At 57.5% G+C, this 15,298-nt stretch overlaps 1 gene segment (V, D, J or C); it reads right to left on the bottom strand.

Annotated features, from left to right (window-relative positions):
* Nucleotides 1-14,430: 14,430 nt before the first annotated feature.
* LOC133629297 (Ig heavy chain V region C3-like) lies at nucleotides 14,431-15,087 on the bottom strand (the record flags this gene model as incomplete). The annotated part of the segment is given in 2 exon segments: nucleotides 14,431-14,765; nucleotides 15,078-15,087. Coding segments are annotated over 2 exon segments (345 nt in total), but the record flags the coding sequence as incomplete, so codon positions are not given.
* Nucleotides 15,088-15,298: the final 211 nt, after the last annotated feature.

Genomic DNA, 15,298 nt, shown 5'->3' with positions numbered 1-15,298 from the left:
GACTGCAAGAGCCACAGATCAGGAGGCCTCGGTGCCCCGAGATCAGCTGAGCAGCTCCAAGCCTGTCACTCCTGTCCCTGTGGCAGGACAAAGGCTGAGGGTGCTGGGAGACAGCAGGCGCCCATGTGGGTGTCAGCAGAGCAAGGCTGAGGGCCTGCTGCACCAGCAGCAAAGATGACCCAGCCAGTCCCCTTCCAACTGCCATGGAGAGGAGCAGAGTCCCTCCATCAGCACAGGAACGTGTGTGGGGGCAGCAGCAGGGGCACACACGGGCTGTGGGCAGGAGCGGGAGGCTCTCTGAGAGCCACGCTGCCACAGCCTTCCTCTTGGGCTGCAGTGAGCGTGGCAGCTCCCCCACTTTGGAGCAGTGCCTGGAGCAGTCTCCTTGGGGCTTGCTGCACACAGGCACGGGGCAAGGAGATGGGGCTGCCTGTGTCCTTACCCAAGCTTTTCAGGGCCCAGTTAGACTGGATCTTTCATACTAGAAAATGCTGTGGGACCTGGGGCTGTTTAGTCTGGAGCAGAGGAGACTGAGGGGAGATCTTATTAATAGATACAAATATCTAAAGGGTGGGTGTCAGGAGGTTGGGGCAGCACTTTTTTCGATGGTATCTAGCCACAGGACAAGGGGTGATGGGATGAAGCTGAAACACAAAAAAGTTCCACTTAACCATAAGAAAAATGTCTTTCAGTGTGAGGTGAGGGAGCCCTGGCCCAGGCTGCCCCGGGATGGTGTCGAGGCTCCTTCCCTGGAGCTCTTCAAGACACATGTGGGACATGTTCCTGTGTGACCTGATCTAGGTGGGACCTGCTTCTGCACGGGGGTTGGCCTGGATGATCTCTAAAGGTCCCTTCCCAACCCCCACCATTCTGTGATTCTATGTGCAGAGCACTGGGCAATGGGGCATGGGAACAGTGGGATAAAGATGTAGCAGAAGCCACTTGGGTGGTTAACAGCAGAGGTTCAACGGACCGTCCTGGTCCTGCCCAAACAAAACCCCTGCACACTGTGGGAGAAGAGGTCCCTGGAGTGCACCCAGGGCAGTGGCTGAGGAAGGCAGGATGGGTAGGAAGGGCTCCTGGAGCCTCGCTTCAGGATGGGTTTCCCACGCACTCGCAGCCTCCTTCAGGCATCCACCCGCTCCAGCGTGGGCTCCTCCATGGGCTGGGAGTGGCTCTCTGCTCCACCAGGCACCTCTCTGGGCTGCAGGGACACAGATGCCTGAGGTGAAGCACAGAGAGATGCAAAGTACTGACAAGAAACACCAAGCGTGAAACCTCCTTTGTTTTTTCACCTTTGTTTTTTCACGCATGCCAAAGAGATTTGCCTTCTCATGTAGGCACTTGGAGTGGAAGCACGTGCACAGATGAGCTGCAAAGCTGTGCACAAGCAGAAAAAGGGCTGCAGGCAGCTGGCTGCTGATGGGAGCTGGAGACAGAGTCCTCCTTGGGAAGAAGCAAGAACTCAACTCTGGTTGAGTCAGAGAGACACTCTTTGACTTGTGTGAGCTGCTGCTGCCGCCAGCTGCCGGAGGCAGCACGGCCACGTTCTCGCCAGGCCCCCGGAGCACAGTCTGTGCTGCAGTTTGTTGCGGGAGGGGTGTCCCATCCCTGCTTGTGCCTCCCTCCCCTGCTGGCCCCCTGCGTGGTGCCCCACGCAGAATGGCCCCCGCCCCAGCGCCCGCAGGCAGCGGCTCTGTGACATCAGCCCCGGGGCCGAGGTGCCGCGGGCAGCGCCAGCACTGCGGGCATTGCATCGGCCGCAGCGCTGCTGGGCACGAGCCCTCCCTCGGCTCTGGCAGCTGCCGCGTGTTGCCGCAGCAATGAAGCTTCTGCTGGTCTTTGTGCTGCTGGCCCTGTGCTGCTGGCCTGTGAGCGTGGCAGGGGACAGCTGTTGGTAAGTGGCTGTGGGAGGGAGCTGGGGCAGCCCTTCCCTGCAGGGTGCGCCGGTGCCACGAGCTGGGAGCCCAGGGTTCCCCAGCGGCCCCGCTGCCCGTGCGGCGCCCACTGGGGAGGGCAGACGGCTGCCCTGCAGCCCCAGCAGCAGCCAGCCCTGGAGCAGGACACTCCTGACTTGCTCTTTGCAGGGGGAGCTGCGGCACCCGGCCCCTGGCTGAGCAGCCTTGGCGCGTGGTGGGTGGCGTGAATGCCCCCGTGGGGGCCTGGCCCTGGACCGTCAGCATCCAGAATCCCTGGGGAGCGGGCACCGGGCATTTCTGTGGAGGGAGCCTCATCCATTCCCAGTGGGTCCTGACCGCAGGACACTGCGTCGACTTCTACCGGTGAGTAGGAGCAGGGCAGGGCCGTCCCCCCGGCACTGGCAGGGGCCCTGTCTGCGGCCCGGCCTGCCGCTGGCGTGCCAGGGATGGCGTGTGCCGGGCACGGGCCGGGCTGGTGCCGCCGCTTCCCGGCAGCCTGGGGCCGGCGCTGCCTGGAGCCCAGGGCACGCCGGGGCAGCCGTGCCCTCCGCAGCGCGGCTCGCCTCTCTCCCTCGGCCAGCAGCAGGCAGGGCACCGCTGGGCTGGGCCGGGCTGCAGCGCACGGCTCCGCTCCCTCTGAGCCCTCTGCTCCCCATCTGCCTTCCAGGAGACTGCCGTGGTTTCGGGTGGTGGTCGGGGCCAACCAGCTGACTCTGACGGGCCCCGAGGTGCAGGTGCGATACACCACGCGGGCGCTGCTCCACCAGAGCTACTTCAACGTCACCGACTACGACATTGCCCTGCTGGAGCTGGACCGGCCTGTGGAGTGCAACCAGTACGTGCAGGTGGCCTGTGTGCCTCACCCCGCCGACGTGCTGGTGTCCCAGCTGAGAGACTGCTACATCGCTGGCTGGGGCCACACCACCGCACGAAGTGAGTTCCCCTGGGGAAAGCGCTGCTGTGCCCAGGGCAAGCCTGGCACGCTGGGGAGACGGCTCGGGCTGGCGCGGAGCCCAGGCGGGAGCCAGAGTCAGGCTGCGGGGACGGGCGGCTGCAGACGGGCCTGAGCTCCCTCAGGCTGCCACGGTGCTCAGGGCTCTGGGACACCTTTCTCGTGAGGAGAGCACCTGGAGCTCTCTGACCTTTGAGAGGAAACCTTCTCCATGCTGAGAGATAGCTCAAGGGCTGGGGTTTAGAGGCTGGGGCCAGGTTGTTTTGGCTGGGGGCCAGTGACAGGACGAGGGGTAAGGGGCACACGCTGGAAGACAGGAAGTTCCCCTGGAAGAGGTGGAAAAATGTCTCTGCAGTGAGGATGCTGGAGGCCTGCACAGGCTGCCCAGGGAGGCTGTGGAGGCTCCTTCCCTGCTGGTTTCCAAACCCACCTGGACACGTTCCCCTGCCTCCTGCTTGAGGAGAACCAGCTTGAGCAGGGGCTTGGGCTGGATGAGCTCTCGAGGGCCCTTCCCACCCCCAGCCTTCTGGGACGCTGTGATTCTCAGCCACGGCCCCAAGGCAGCCCCACGGGAAAGATGTGTCCGATGTCTCTTTGGCAAGGTGCAAAGCCAAGGCCCAGGGAAGGGCTCTGGCAGCCAGGGGAGGGGACGTGTCCTGCAGCTGCTGGGGGCTAATTCCTTGCTGTGCTCGCAGCCCACGGATCCGACGTGCTGCAGGAGGCCAAGGTGCGCCTCATCGATGCCAGGCTGTGTAACAGCAGCCAGTATAACAATGGCTCCATCCACAGCTACAACCTGTGTGCCGGCTACGCGCAGGGCGGCATCGACGCCTGCCAGGTAGGAGCAGCCGCGAGTCAGGCGCGGCAGCAGCCGCAGCCCTGTCCCACCTGGGGCTGCTGGGGCTCCCCAACACCCCCCTGAGCCTCTGTCCTGTGCTGCAGGGTGACAGCGGGGGCCCGCTGGTCTGCAGATCTGCGGGCGCCAACTTCTTCTGGCTCGTGGGCGTGACCAGCTGGGGGAAAGGCTGTGGCAGAGCGCACAGGCCCGGGGTCTACACCTCCACCCAGCACTTCTACTACTGGATACTGGAACAGATGCGCTCAGCAGGAAGGGCTGCTGCTCTCACCCGGGCGTGGAGACGTTTTCCCAGCGCCTCATGGCCCTTTCACCGGCCAACACAGGCACCAGCCGCGGCACCAAACCCGGCGTGGAACTGGAATCCAACCAGCTCAGGACCCTTTACCTGGGCAACATTTGCCCCAACTGCAGCACCAACACAGGCACCAAACCCATCGTGGAACTGGAATCCAACCAGCTCAGGACCCTTTACCTGGGAAACATTTGCCCCAACTGCAGCACCGACACAGGCACCGGCCCCGACACAAACCGCAGCACCAGCAGCAGCAGCGGGCCAGGTTGGGTCCTGCCCATTTCCCCTCCAGAAGCTCAGGGATTTCTTTAGGTGGGTCCAGGAGCTCCTGCAGGCCATGAAGGGACAAGCGGCTTGAGCAGCAGGACGCCGCTGGAGGTGCAGGCCTGGGCTCTGCCCCTCTGCTGCAGGTCTTTAGCAGTAGCCATTAGGTTGGAGGAAGTAGAAGCTGTAGTTGCAGTGTGTCTGGTATCTTGCCCTGGGTTCAGCCAGGATCGAGTTCAGTCTCCCTTTGTGGTGTTCTATTAAACTGTCCTTGTCTCAACCCGTGTTCTCCTTTTGCTGCCACCACCACACATTGCTCAGCTCTCACAACGCCGCCAGACCAGGACCAGCAAGAGGAGGTCACACAGGAACTCCTCCAGGTGGGTTTGAATGTCTCCACAGTCCATCTGGCCAGCCCCTTCCAGGGCTCCCTCACCTCAACAGGGAAGAAGTTTTGCCTTGTGTTCCTTTGGAACCTCTTCTGTTCCAGCTTGTGCCCGTTGCCCCTTGTCCTGTCATTGGCCATCCCTGAGCACAGCCTGGCTCCAGCCTCCTGACACCCACTCTTGATGGATTTGTAAACATGAAGTCACTCCTCAATCTCCTCCAAGCCCCAGCTCCCTCAGCCTTTCATCACAAGGGAGATGCTCCACTCCATCATCTGTCTGGCCCTACACTGAGCTCTCTCCAGCAGCTCCCTGTCCTCCTGCAACTGAAGAGCCCAGAACTGGACACAGTATTCCAGATGTGGTCTCACGAGGGCAGAGGAGAGGGGGAGGAGAACCTCTCTCCACCTACTGCCCACAGCCCTTCTAATCCACGCCAGGATGCCTTTGGGCTTCTTGGCCACCATGGCCCACTGCTGGCTCATGCTCACCCTGCTGCCCAACAGCATCCCCACATCCCTTTCCCCTACACTTCTCTCTGAGTTCGTTCCCCAGCCTGCTGTCTGGGTAGTAGGATGTGCTGCACCAGCCCTGCTACCCACCCGCCCTCTCCTGGCCAATAGCCACAGCCTACTGCTGCCTGGGGAGGAGCTCAGTCTCTGCCTTGAGCTTTGGTCAAGAACCCTGAGGGGCTTTGGCCAGAATAAGTCTTGAGAGGGAGAAAGCTCTCGAGCCCCTGAAGCACCTGGCTAGGGCACTGCAGTGCTCAGCAGAGAGCAGGGCAGCAGCCTCAGAGGGGGCACAAAAGCAAGCGAGTCCCTGCCACGTCCCCCCAGGGCCAGATGCAGCCAGAAGCACCCAGCACACACTTACATAGACAGCCACGTCTCTGGGAGCACTGCTGACAGCCACGGACAAGGAGCCTTCCTCAGGGACGTGCTGCAGAGCCACGGCACTCAGCTGGACTCGTGCTGGCAGCCTGATGACAACCTGGCCAGAATGCCCTGGGAAACACCAGCGCCTGGCCCGGGAGACATCCGTCTGCAAAGCAGCACAGGACAGCACTGAGACAGAAGCGAGTGCTGGGGCCAGCGCCGCTGCTCCTCTGGCCTGGAGCACAGGCGCCGTGTGCCTGGGGCTCTGCTCCAGCTGCAGCAGGAGGCACTGCCATGGCCTTGTGTGGAGCTGCTTTTTGCTTGGCAACAGGGGAAGGGAACTGCAGCGCTGTCCCTGTAAGCAGAGCAGCCCCACACGAGAGGCAGAGAGGAGCTGCAGCATTTGGAGCAAATGAGCGTCAGAGCAGCCAGTGCAGGGCTGCCCTGTGTGTGAGGGACCCCAGGGGCTTGCAGGGAGGACGGGTGCAGAGCCCACCTGCCCTGAGGAGGGACAAAGGGCAGAAGCTATGGTGAACAGACTGACTGAAACCCCCACTCACTGGCCCCCAACCCCCCCAAGCCATTCGGGCTGTGGAGGGGGTAAAGACACTGGGATCAGGGCTCTGAACCAGGGAGGAGGGGAGGTGTGGCAAGAAGGTGTTCTTAAAAGGGCTGGTTGGACTCTTCATTGTTGTATTCATCTGAGTTGTTTTATTTTGGCTATGTTTTGGGTTTTGAGGTTATGTTTCAGTTGATGTGGCATTCAATTATTTTCTGTTTCCTTCCCCAAGCCCAGTAGCCTGCTCTGTTTTGTCCTGAACCTTAAGTTGCAATTAAGCTCTCCCTGCCCTTTGGCAGTTCTCAGCCTCTTCAGTACTTGAGGCTAATGGTGGCCTTTTGTTCCCTGATGGGCCTAAACCAGGACAGTGACCCACAGTGCTCCCCCTCCCCTGGGATGGCCTCTGCAATCATTCCTGGCAATCATTTAGAACTTCAGCTTCTACTAAAGGCACAGCACTGTTCACACTGTCAGCAAAAGTCTAACACTGAGCAGGGCTGCAGGGAGGAGGCAGCTGGGGTGCAAGAAACCCACTCCACAGTGGCTCCCTGGGACAGAGTGGAGACTGCGTGGGCAGCCCTGTGAGCTCTTGCAGAAGAAGGGAGCTGCAGGGTACTGTGGAACTCACAAGCTGCATGTTTGTGATGCCAGGAAAGTGCCAATCAGGACTCAGTAGCCAATGTGACTATCAAGCAGGCCTTTCTGGCAGCGCTGGGCACACAGGGGATGGCTCCACCAAGTGTGTGCCCTGCTTAGAGCAAAACTTTCCACGTCCCAGACTAGATCTGCATGTTCATTGCACCTTTTCATGAGTTCCCCCCGTGGCCCTGCCTCAGCCCGCCCAGGTCACAGCTCCCTCACACCTCCTTCGCTGAGCCACAGGGGCCTCTGAGGATGAAGATCTGAGTCTTCCTCACAGTATATTTCTCACCTTTGGCTTCCTGGTGTTTGTCCAAACCACAGAACAGGCTTGAGCGGGTGCTGATTCATTTGTCTCACTCTGATGGGTCCAAGATAAGTTCTGCTCTTGCCAGATCACAACAGGAGTGAGATGTGCTGCAGTGACAGCTTCTTGTGACTCTAAGAGATCAGCCATGTCCTGAAGCTTGCACTGCCACAAGGGTAACAAGTTCCTAAATGGCAATATTTCAAACGGTTACAGATGTGTGCTTGCAGTTTTCTGGCCAAATGCTGCTTCTGTAACATCTGCAATTCATTGGACACCCTGGGCCAAGAGTCTGTCACTTTTCTAGCAAGCGCTGGGCTTTGGGTGCACCTTGCTCATCAGACTCTCATTATCATGGGGCTGTTTAGTCTGCAAAAGAGGAGACTGAGGGGGGATCTGATGAATAGTGACAAATATCTCAATGCTGGGTGTCAGGAGGCTGGGGCAACACTTTGTTGTGTCTAGCAACAGGACAAGGGGTGATGGGATGAAGCTGGAACACAACAAGTTCCACTTAAATAGAAGTAAAGACTCTTTCAGTGTGAGGGGAGGGAGCCCTGGCCCAGGCTGCCCAGGGAGGCTGTGGAGGCTCCTTCCTTGCAGGTCTTCAAGACCCGCCTGGGCACGTTCCTGTGTGACCTGCCCTAGGTTGACCTGCTCTGGAAGGGGTGTTGCACTGGATGATCTCTAAAGGTCCCTTCCAACCCCCACCATTCTGTGATTCTATGATTCTAAGACCCAAACACAGCTCCATCCCAAAGCCCACCCAGCTCCAAGCTGCCACCAGCCCTCACTGAGCGTGTGCTCTGCATTCTCCTTACCCCACACCTTTAAAAGCAAAGCCAGAGCATTTCCCAGCAATCCCGACTAAGGTCTGTGTGCCCAGAGTCACTCCAGCCCCACCTCAAAGGGAAGAAAAGACTATAAAATGGCTTAAGAAAGGGGCTGTTGGGGAAGGCACCATCGTGAATAAGTCAGGGAAGGTTCCATCTCAGGCTGCCTCTGACTCCTGGGAGCAGCCAACGGCTGCAGCTCCCTCCCCCCACAGGGACGCCTCTGGCTCAGAGCTGGTTGTGCCGAGGGCTGGCTGGGGAAGCTCAGAAATCCCTCTGCACAGTCGCTTCTCTCATCTCCTGCTGCACCATTCGCAGTCTCAGCTTCTGCCTGTGCTTTGGCACACGCTGTGTCCATCCCCAGCAGCCCACCAGCACCTGGGGAACCTGTTGCTGCCATCAACTGCACCGTGGCTTCAGCTGGGTGTCAGAGTCTCAACGCAGCTGGGGAAGGGTCACGAGAACCGGTGTGATGAGGAGAGGCTCAGGGAGCTGGGGATGCTGAGCCTAGAGGAGAGGAGGCTGAGAGGACACAGGATCACTCTCTACAGCTGCCTGAAGGGGGTTGTAGTGACCTGGGGGTCGAGCTCTTCTCATTTTTAGCTTGCAAAGTGGTACCTTTTGGAAGAAAGCCTCATTTTCACCATCCAAAGTGAGAGTTTTCTCTTCCAAACCCTCATTTGGGGGCCCATACCCTCCTTTTTAGCTTCCATTGCCTTCTTTGGAGGCCTAAGCCTCCATCTTAAGCTTTCAAACCTCACTTGGTGACCCAAACCCTAACTTTTGCTCCCAAAGCCCGATTTTCAGCTTCCAGACCTTGGGTTTAGATTTCAAATCATCCTTTTCTACATCCAAACCATCATCTTTACTTTCCAAAGTCTCATTTTTGTGTTCAAACCCGCATTTTATGCTTCCTAACCCTCATGTCTTAGCTTCCAAACACTCAATTTTAGCTTCCAAATGCTCGTTTTATGGCCCAGATGCTCATTTTTAGCTTCCAAAGCCTCTTTTTTGCCTTTTTTAACCTTATTGCTTGGATCCCAGCCCTCAAGGTTTTGATTCCAAAGTCTCACTTTGTGGCCCAAGTTCTTCTTTTTAGCTTTAATCTGTTCCTTTTCAGCTTTCAATCCCTCATTCTCGGGTCTCAACCTCAGTTTTTAGCATCCAAGGCCTCGTTTTTAGCTTTCCAAAGCATCCTATTGGGTAGATTTAGACCCAAATCCAGGTGTTATACACCTAAAAGAAGGATTTAGACCCTAAAAACTAGGCTTTAGGCCCAAAAAGTCAGGATTAAGACCCTTAAACCAGGAGCTTAGACCCAAAAAAGATGATTTAGACCCTAAAAGCTTGGGGTTAGACCCAAAAATGGGTCTACAACTGGGGGTTTAGATCCCAAAAACAAGGCTTTAGACCCTAAAAGCTAGACTTTAGATCAAAAAAATGAGGGTTTAGACCCCAAAACTAGGGTTTTAGCAATAAAAAAGAGGGTCTAGACCCTAAAACTAGGAGTTTAGACACCAAAAATGCATATTTAGATCCTGAAACCAGGGATTTAGTTCTAAAAATAAGGATACAGACCCTAAAACTGGGAGTTTAGACCCGGAAAACAAGGATTTACACCCTAACAACAGGGTTTAGTCCTAAAAACAAGGATCTAGACCCTAAATCTGGGACTTTACACACCAAAAAAAGGGATTTAGACCCTAAAACTGTGGGTTTAGATTAAAACATGGGGATTGAGACCCTAAAAGAGGGGGTTTAGGCCAAAAACAAGGATTTAGACCTTAAAAACAAGACTTTAGGCCCAAAAAATGAGGATTTAGATCCTAAATGTTTGGGGTTAGACCCAAAAATGGGTATACAACTGGGTGTTTTTTAGGTTCAAAAAGACCTGCTCCTTTTTAGCTTCCAAACCCTCATGCTAGGGCCCAGGTTTCTTTTTTTGTCTTCCAAAGCCTTGTATCTAGCTCCAAACTTCTGGTTTTAGCATTGAAAGCCTCGTTTTTAGCTTTCCAAAGCATCCCATTGGGTCAAACCCCCTCCTTTTGAGCTGCCAAGGCCTCCCCTTGGAGGGCACAAGCAGGAGCTGGGCAGATGCTGCCCTTGTGTGTCTCTGTGCCCGTGCAGCCGCTGCGTGCCGCGTCCCCTCACACCCCAGGCTGCGCATGGGCAGTGCCTGGGGGTACCCAGGGAGGGCCTTGGGTGGCCGCCCCTGTGTCAGCGTGTGCCCGGCACCCCGTGTCCCGTCCCTGCCCACCACACAGCACACACCGGCCCCAGCCTCTCGCCCCCCGCCCTGCAGGGAGCCCTCAGCGCTGAGAAGGGCCCCTGAGCTCAGCCTTCTCCTCTGCAGGGCCGCAGCAGCTCTGGCTGGGATCTCTGTGCTGTGTCAGTGCCCCACAGAGAGCACAGACACACTGAGGCACAGACAGTGCTGCTGGGTGGGGGAAATGTGCCCTCAGTGCCCCACAGAGAGCACAGACACACGGAGGCACAGACAGTGCTGCTGGGCGGGGAAATGAGCCCTCAGTGCCCTTGGCTGGCCGTGGGGGGCTGAGAGCTTGAGCAAGGGCGAGACACGGAGTGGTGTGAGGGGGATCCCTCTGCTCTCAGCAGGGGCTGGGGCTGTGCAGGCTCACAGGGGACGGCCACAAAGGGGCAGGAACAGGGCGCTGGGCACCAGGCAGGGGCACAGCCCGGCTGCCCTGGCTCTGCTCTCACCCACAGCCCGTCCTCTGGCCTCGCAGCCCTCGCTCAGTTCTCCCTGAGGGCAGCAGAAACGCTGAGGGCTCCTGTGCAAATCCATCCCTGCACAGACACTGCTCTCTCCTGCTACACTCAGTGCAACTGAACCCCCCTCAACGTCCCGTTTCTGCTCTGTCGCTGCTTCCTCTCAGAGATGCAGCGAGAGAACAGAGCAGGGCAGGAGCAAGTCCTCAGCTGTTTGGTCTCTGCTGCACAAGTACCACAAAGACAAAGCCTGGACTACACTCCTTCCTTGAACCATCAGCAGAGGAAGACAGCTTCAGCCAGTCGGTGCACCCCTGCCAGAGTCAGGACTCCAGTTTGGCAGCAAGAAACAGCTGCATTAGCTTATGGCAAGATCCTCCCCAGAAATGTGACACAGAGATGCCAGGGCACACGGCAGGCTACAGGAATGGCAGCCTTGGTGGTGACCTGCTGATCTGTGCTGATCCACCTGCTCATACACAGAGAGAAAGGGAACCGTCCTCAAGAAATAAAACCCCATCTGCCTGAGATCAATGCTGTAACCATGGCTCACAGAAATGCCACCATGAAGTACTCGGGTCACTGGGCCAGTTCAAGGAACGCAGCATTTGCTCTGGCACACCACGCTGGGGACAGGGCTCAGGATGAGGAGGGAACCCCAAAACACCCCAAAAGTCTTCGACACCCCCCAAGACTCTTCAAGGACTCAAAACAACCCAAACGGCCTAAAAATGCCCCAACTCCCCTCTCCAAAGACTCCCACATCCTCCCAGTTTATCCCTCAGTAGCCTCCTCCCAGTAGCTCCCAGAAGTCCCAAATCCCTCCCCAGGAACCCCCAGTTCACCCCTAGAGGTCCCCAGTAGCTCCCAGTGACTCCCAGTTCTCCTCACTGCAGCCCCTTGTGCCTCAATGAGCCGCCCAGTAATACCCAGTAGCTCCCAGTTCACACCCAGTAACTCCCAGTACTCCCCAGTGCCTCCCAGTAGCCACACAGTTCACCCCTCAGAAGTCCCAAACAGCTCCTCCCCAACTGCTCCAGCGTGGCTCCTTCCCACGGGCTGCAGCTCCTCACCGACTGCTCCAGCCTGGGGCCTGCCATGGGGGCAGCTCCTCACACCCTGCCCCAGCGGGGGTCACCCACCGCCACAACAGTCCCACGGGGACACACTGCTCCAGCCCGGGGCCCTCCCAGGCTCACAAGCGCTGACACAAACCTGCTCTGCACGGGCACCTCCCCACAGGCTCCCAGCTGCTGCCAGGAGCTCGCTCCACGATGAGCTTCCAGCACAGCCACCGCCTCCTGCAGCCCACGCCAGCGGGGCACGAGCAAGGGCTCCGCGCGGGGCACGCTGGGAACCCGAGGCCCCGCCCCCTCCGCCGCACGCCGCCTCCTGCCGGGCGCCGCCGCACAACTACAGCTCCCGGCACGCACCGCGGCTCCCGCCCGCGGCTTTGGGCGGCAGCGACGCGCTGGGGGTGATGGGAAATGGAGGCTGTGGGGCGCCAACGAGCCTCCGCACCTCCCGCTTTTAGGGTCTTTATCCCAGTTTTGCAGATTAAACCCCTGGTTTTAGGGTCTAAATCCTTGTATTTGGGGTCTAAACACCCAGTGTTAGAGTCTAAGTCCTAGTTTTCGGTCTGAACTCCCTGTTTTAGGGTCTAAATCTCCTTTTTTGGGTCTAAACCCACAGTTTTAGGGTCTAAATCCAGATTTTTGCAGCCTAAAGTCTAGTTTTTAGGGTCTGAATCCTTGTTTTGAGGTCTATACCACCTGGTTTTGGGTCTAAATCCTCGTATTTGCTGTCTAAACTCCCAGTTTTAGGATCTGGATCCTCTTTTTTATGGCTAAAACCCTAGCTTTAGGGTCTAAATCCTCATTTTTGGGGTCTAAACCCTCGGTTTTAGCACCTAAATCCCCTTATTTTGGTGTCTTAACTCCCAGTTTTAGGGTCTGGATCCTCGTTTTTAGGACTAACACCCTGGTTTTAGGGTCTAAATCCTTGTATTTGGGGTCTAAAGACCCAGCGTTAGGGTCTAAGTCCTGGTTTTCAGTCTAAACTCCCTGTTTTAGGGCATCTAAACAACCAGTTTTAGCGTCTAAATCCTCTTTTTCAGTATAAATCCTACTGTTTAAGGGTCTAAAGCCTTATTTTAATGCCAAAACTCATAGTTTTAGGGACTAAATTCTCTCTTTTGGTCAAACCCCCCTGTTTTAAGGTCTATCTATACCACCTAAATCCCTAGTTTCAGGGTCGAAATCCTTGTATTTGGGGATCTAAACCCACTGTTTTAGGGTCTAAACCCTCATTTTTGGAGTCTAAAGTCTAGATTTTAGGGTCTAAAGCCTTGTTTTGGGATCTAAACCCCCAGTTGTATACCCATTTTTGGATCTAACCCCAAACTTTTAGGATCTAAAGCCTCGTTTTTTGGGTCTAAACCCACAGTTTTAGGGTCTAAATCCTCATTTTTTGGGCCTAAAGTCTTGTTTCTAAGGGGTAAATCCTTGTTTTCGGTCTAGTCCCCCTCTTTTATGCTCTCAATCTCCATTTTTTAGTCTAAACTGACACTTTTAGGGTCTAAATCCTCTTTTTTGGTGCCCGTGCAGAGCAGGTTTGTGTCAGCGCTTGTGAGCCTGGGAGGGCCCCGGGCTGGAGCAGTGTGTCCCCGTGGGACTGTTGTGGCGGTGGGTGACCCCCGCTGGGGCAGGGTGTGAGGAGCTGCCCCCATGGCAGGCCCCAGGCTGGAGCAGTTGGTGAGGAGCTGCAGCCCGTGGGAAGGAGCCACGCTGCAGCAGTTGGGGAGGGACTGTCTCCCGTGGGAGGGACCCCACAGTGCAGCAGTGGGAAGCGTGAGGAGGCCTCTCCCTGAGCAGCAGCAGCGGCAAAGTCCATCTGTGATGAACTGACCACAAGCCCCATGGTCTGCGCTGCTGGGGGGAAGGAAGGGGAGTCCTGGCCAGAGGAGGGGTGGGGGGAGGGGGTTTTCAGACGGTTTTATTTCTCATCTCCTTGCTCTTCTTTTGTAATAATCAAACCTTTTTCTCCCCAAGTTGAGTCTGTTTTGCCCGTGACGCTCACTGCTGAGTGAGCTCTCTGTCCTTAACTCACAGTGGTTTGTTCTATTTCTTTCTCTTTCCTGTCCCATTTAGGAGGGGGAGTGATTTAATGACTTGGTGGACACTGGTCTAAACTACCACAACTCACCTGGCAGCAAAACCTCTCTGGGCAAAAAGAGATGTGCTGCAGGTCCACCCCAAGTTTTCTCTGGAGCAGCACTGCACGCCGTTGCTGCTGGGATTCTGAAGATGGCCCCACAGCTCTCAAGCTGTCCCTTGCTCCTGTTACAGTCTCAGATCTGGGAAAAAAAAGCACAAATTCCCTATTCTGCTCCAAAGCTTCCAAATGACACTGTATTTCCCTCATTTTCTCTACCCAGTCCTCAGGCAGCTAAGTTGTGGGCTAGACTGAGTGAGCCTGAGCCATGCCCAAAACCACAGCAAGGCTATTTACAGACCCCACCAGCTGGGCCATGGCTGGGTGGGAACCAAGGCTAACAGCAAAAACTGTTTACAAAGGCCAAAAGGTTATGGAGTGTGACAGGGGTAAGGATCAGCCTGAGATATGGGGAGATGGCAATCAGAAGGGTCAGGACAGAAAGGGACAAAACCAACTGAAATGACCCTTTCAGAATCAACACTGGAAAACTGATGCTGTAACTACACAACTCTCTGGGGAGCAGCACTGAAAAAGTGTGGGAATAGTCCCCAGTTTTGAGGCCCAGAGTTGGGGCAGTGCCAGGAGGTTTCTGATGAAACTCATTTACATTTCCCATCCCTGTGTGTGCGAACAGCACAGAAGTAGCGGGCAGAGTCCTGTGGGCTCAGGGCACTTAGAGACAGAGCTGTCCTAAACCGGGAATTGTCCCGGGACACAGAGGCTCGACCATTCACTGCCGGTGCACGTTGAATCAGTGATGAACTAGGGGAGATAAAGGACACCCACTCCAGCCTGCCTCCAGGTGCCTGACGGTACCATCTTATTGCATATGTCCCGAAGTTGAAGCCGTGTCCGCGGCAGAAGAGGAGCACGGAGTCCCCGGGCGCTCGCTGCCCTCCGCCGGCCTCCACCAGCCTCAGCTGCGCCCACACGCCTGCGGACGGACGGACGGACGGAGAGCGCGGGCACCGGGCACGGCGCGCCCACGGCCCGAGGACGGGCACCCGCCGCCCCAGCGCCCCCCGCCCGGCCCGGACACAGCCGCAACAGCGGGGCAAGCCCCGCACCCGAACCCTCCCTCACCCTGCTCTTCCCTCTCTCCTTCTCACTTTCCCTCGCCCTCTCCCGGCTTCTCCTTCTCTCTCCACCCGTCCCTCTCCCTGTTCTCCCCCTCCCTGTCCCCCTCCCTCCCGCTGCCGCTGCCCCCGCCCCGGGCTCGCCGCCCTCCCCGCCCGCCGCCTCTCACCTGCCGGCCCCAAGGCCAAGCCCGAGCCCAGCAGCCACGGCCCCGGCCCGGCCGCCATCGGCGGAACAAGGGCCCGGCTGGGCCGCACACGAGCCGAGCGGAGCCGAGCTCGGGCCCGCCGCTGCCCGCCCCGTCGCCTCGGCCCCTCGCCGCCACAGCGCCCGCGCCTCTGCCCGAAGCCCGCACGGCCGCCCCGGCCCGGCCCCCCGGCGACAGGGCCC

This window comes from Colius striatus, unplaced genomic scaffold (assembly GCF_028858725.1).
Source record: "Colius striatus isolate bColStr4 unplaced genomic scaffold, bColStr4.1.hap1 scaffold_38, whole genome shotgun sequence".
Classification (NCBI taxonomy): Eukaryota; Metazoa; Chordata; class Aves; order Coliiformes; family Coliidae; genus Colius; species Colius striatus.
Note: the sequence above shows the minus strand (reverse complement) of the source record. Positions and strands in the feature narration are given on the sequence as shown.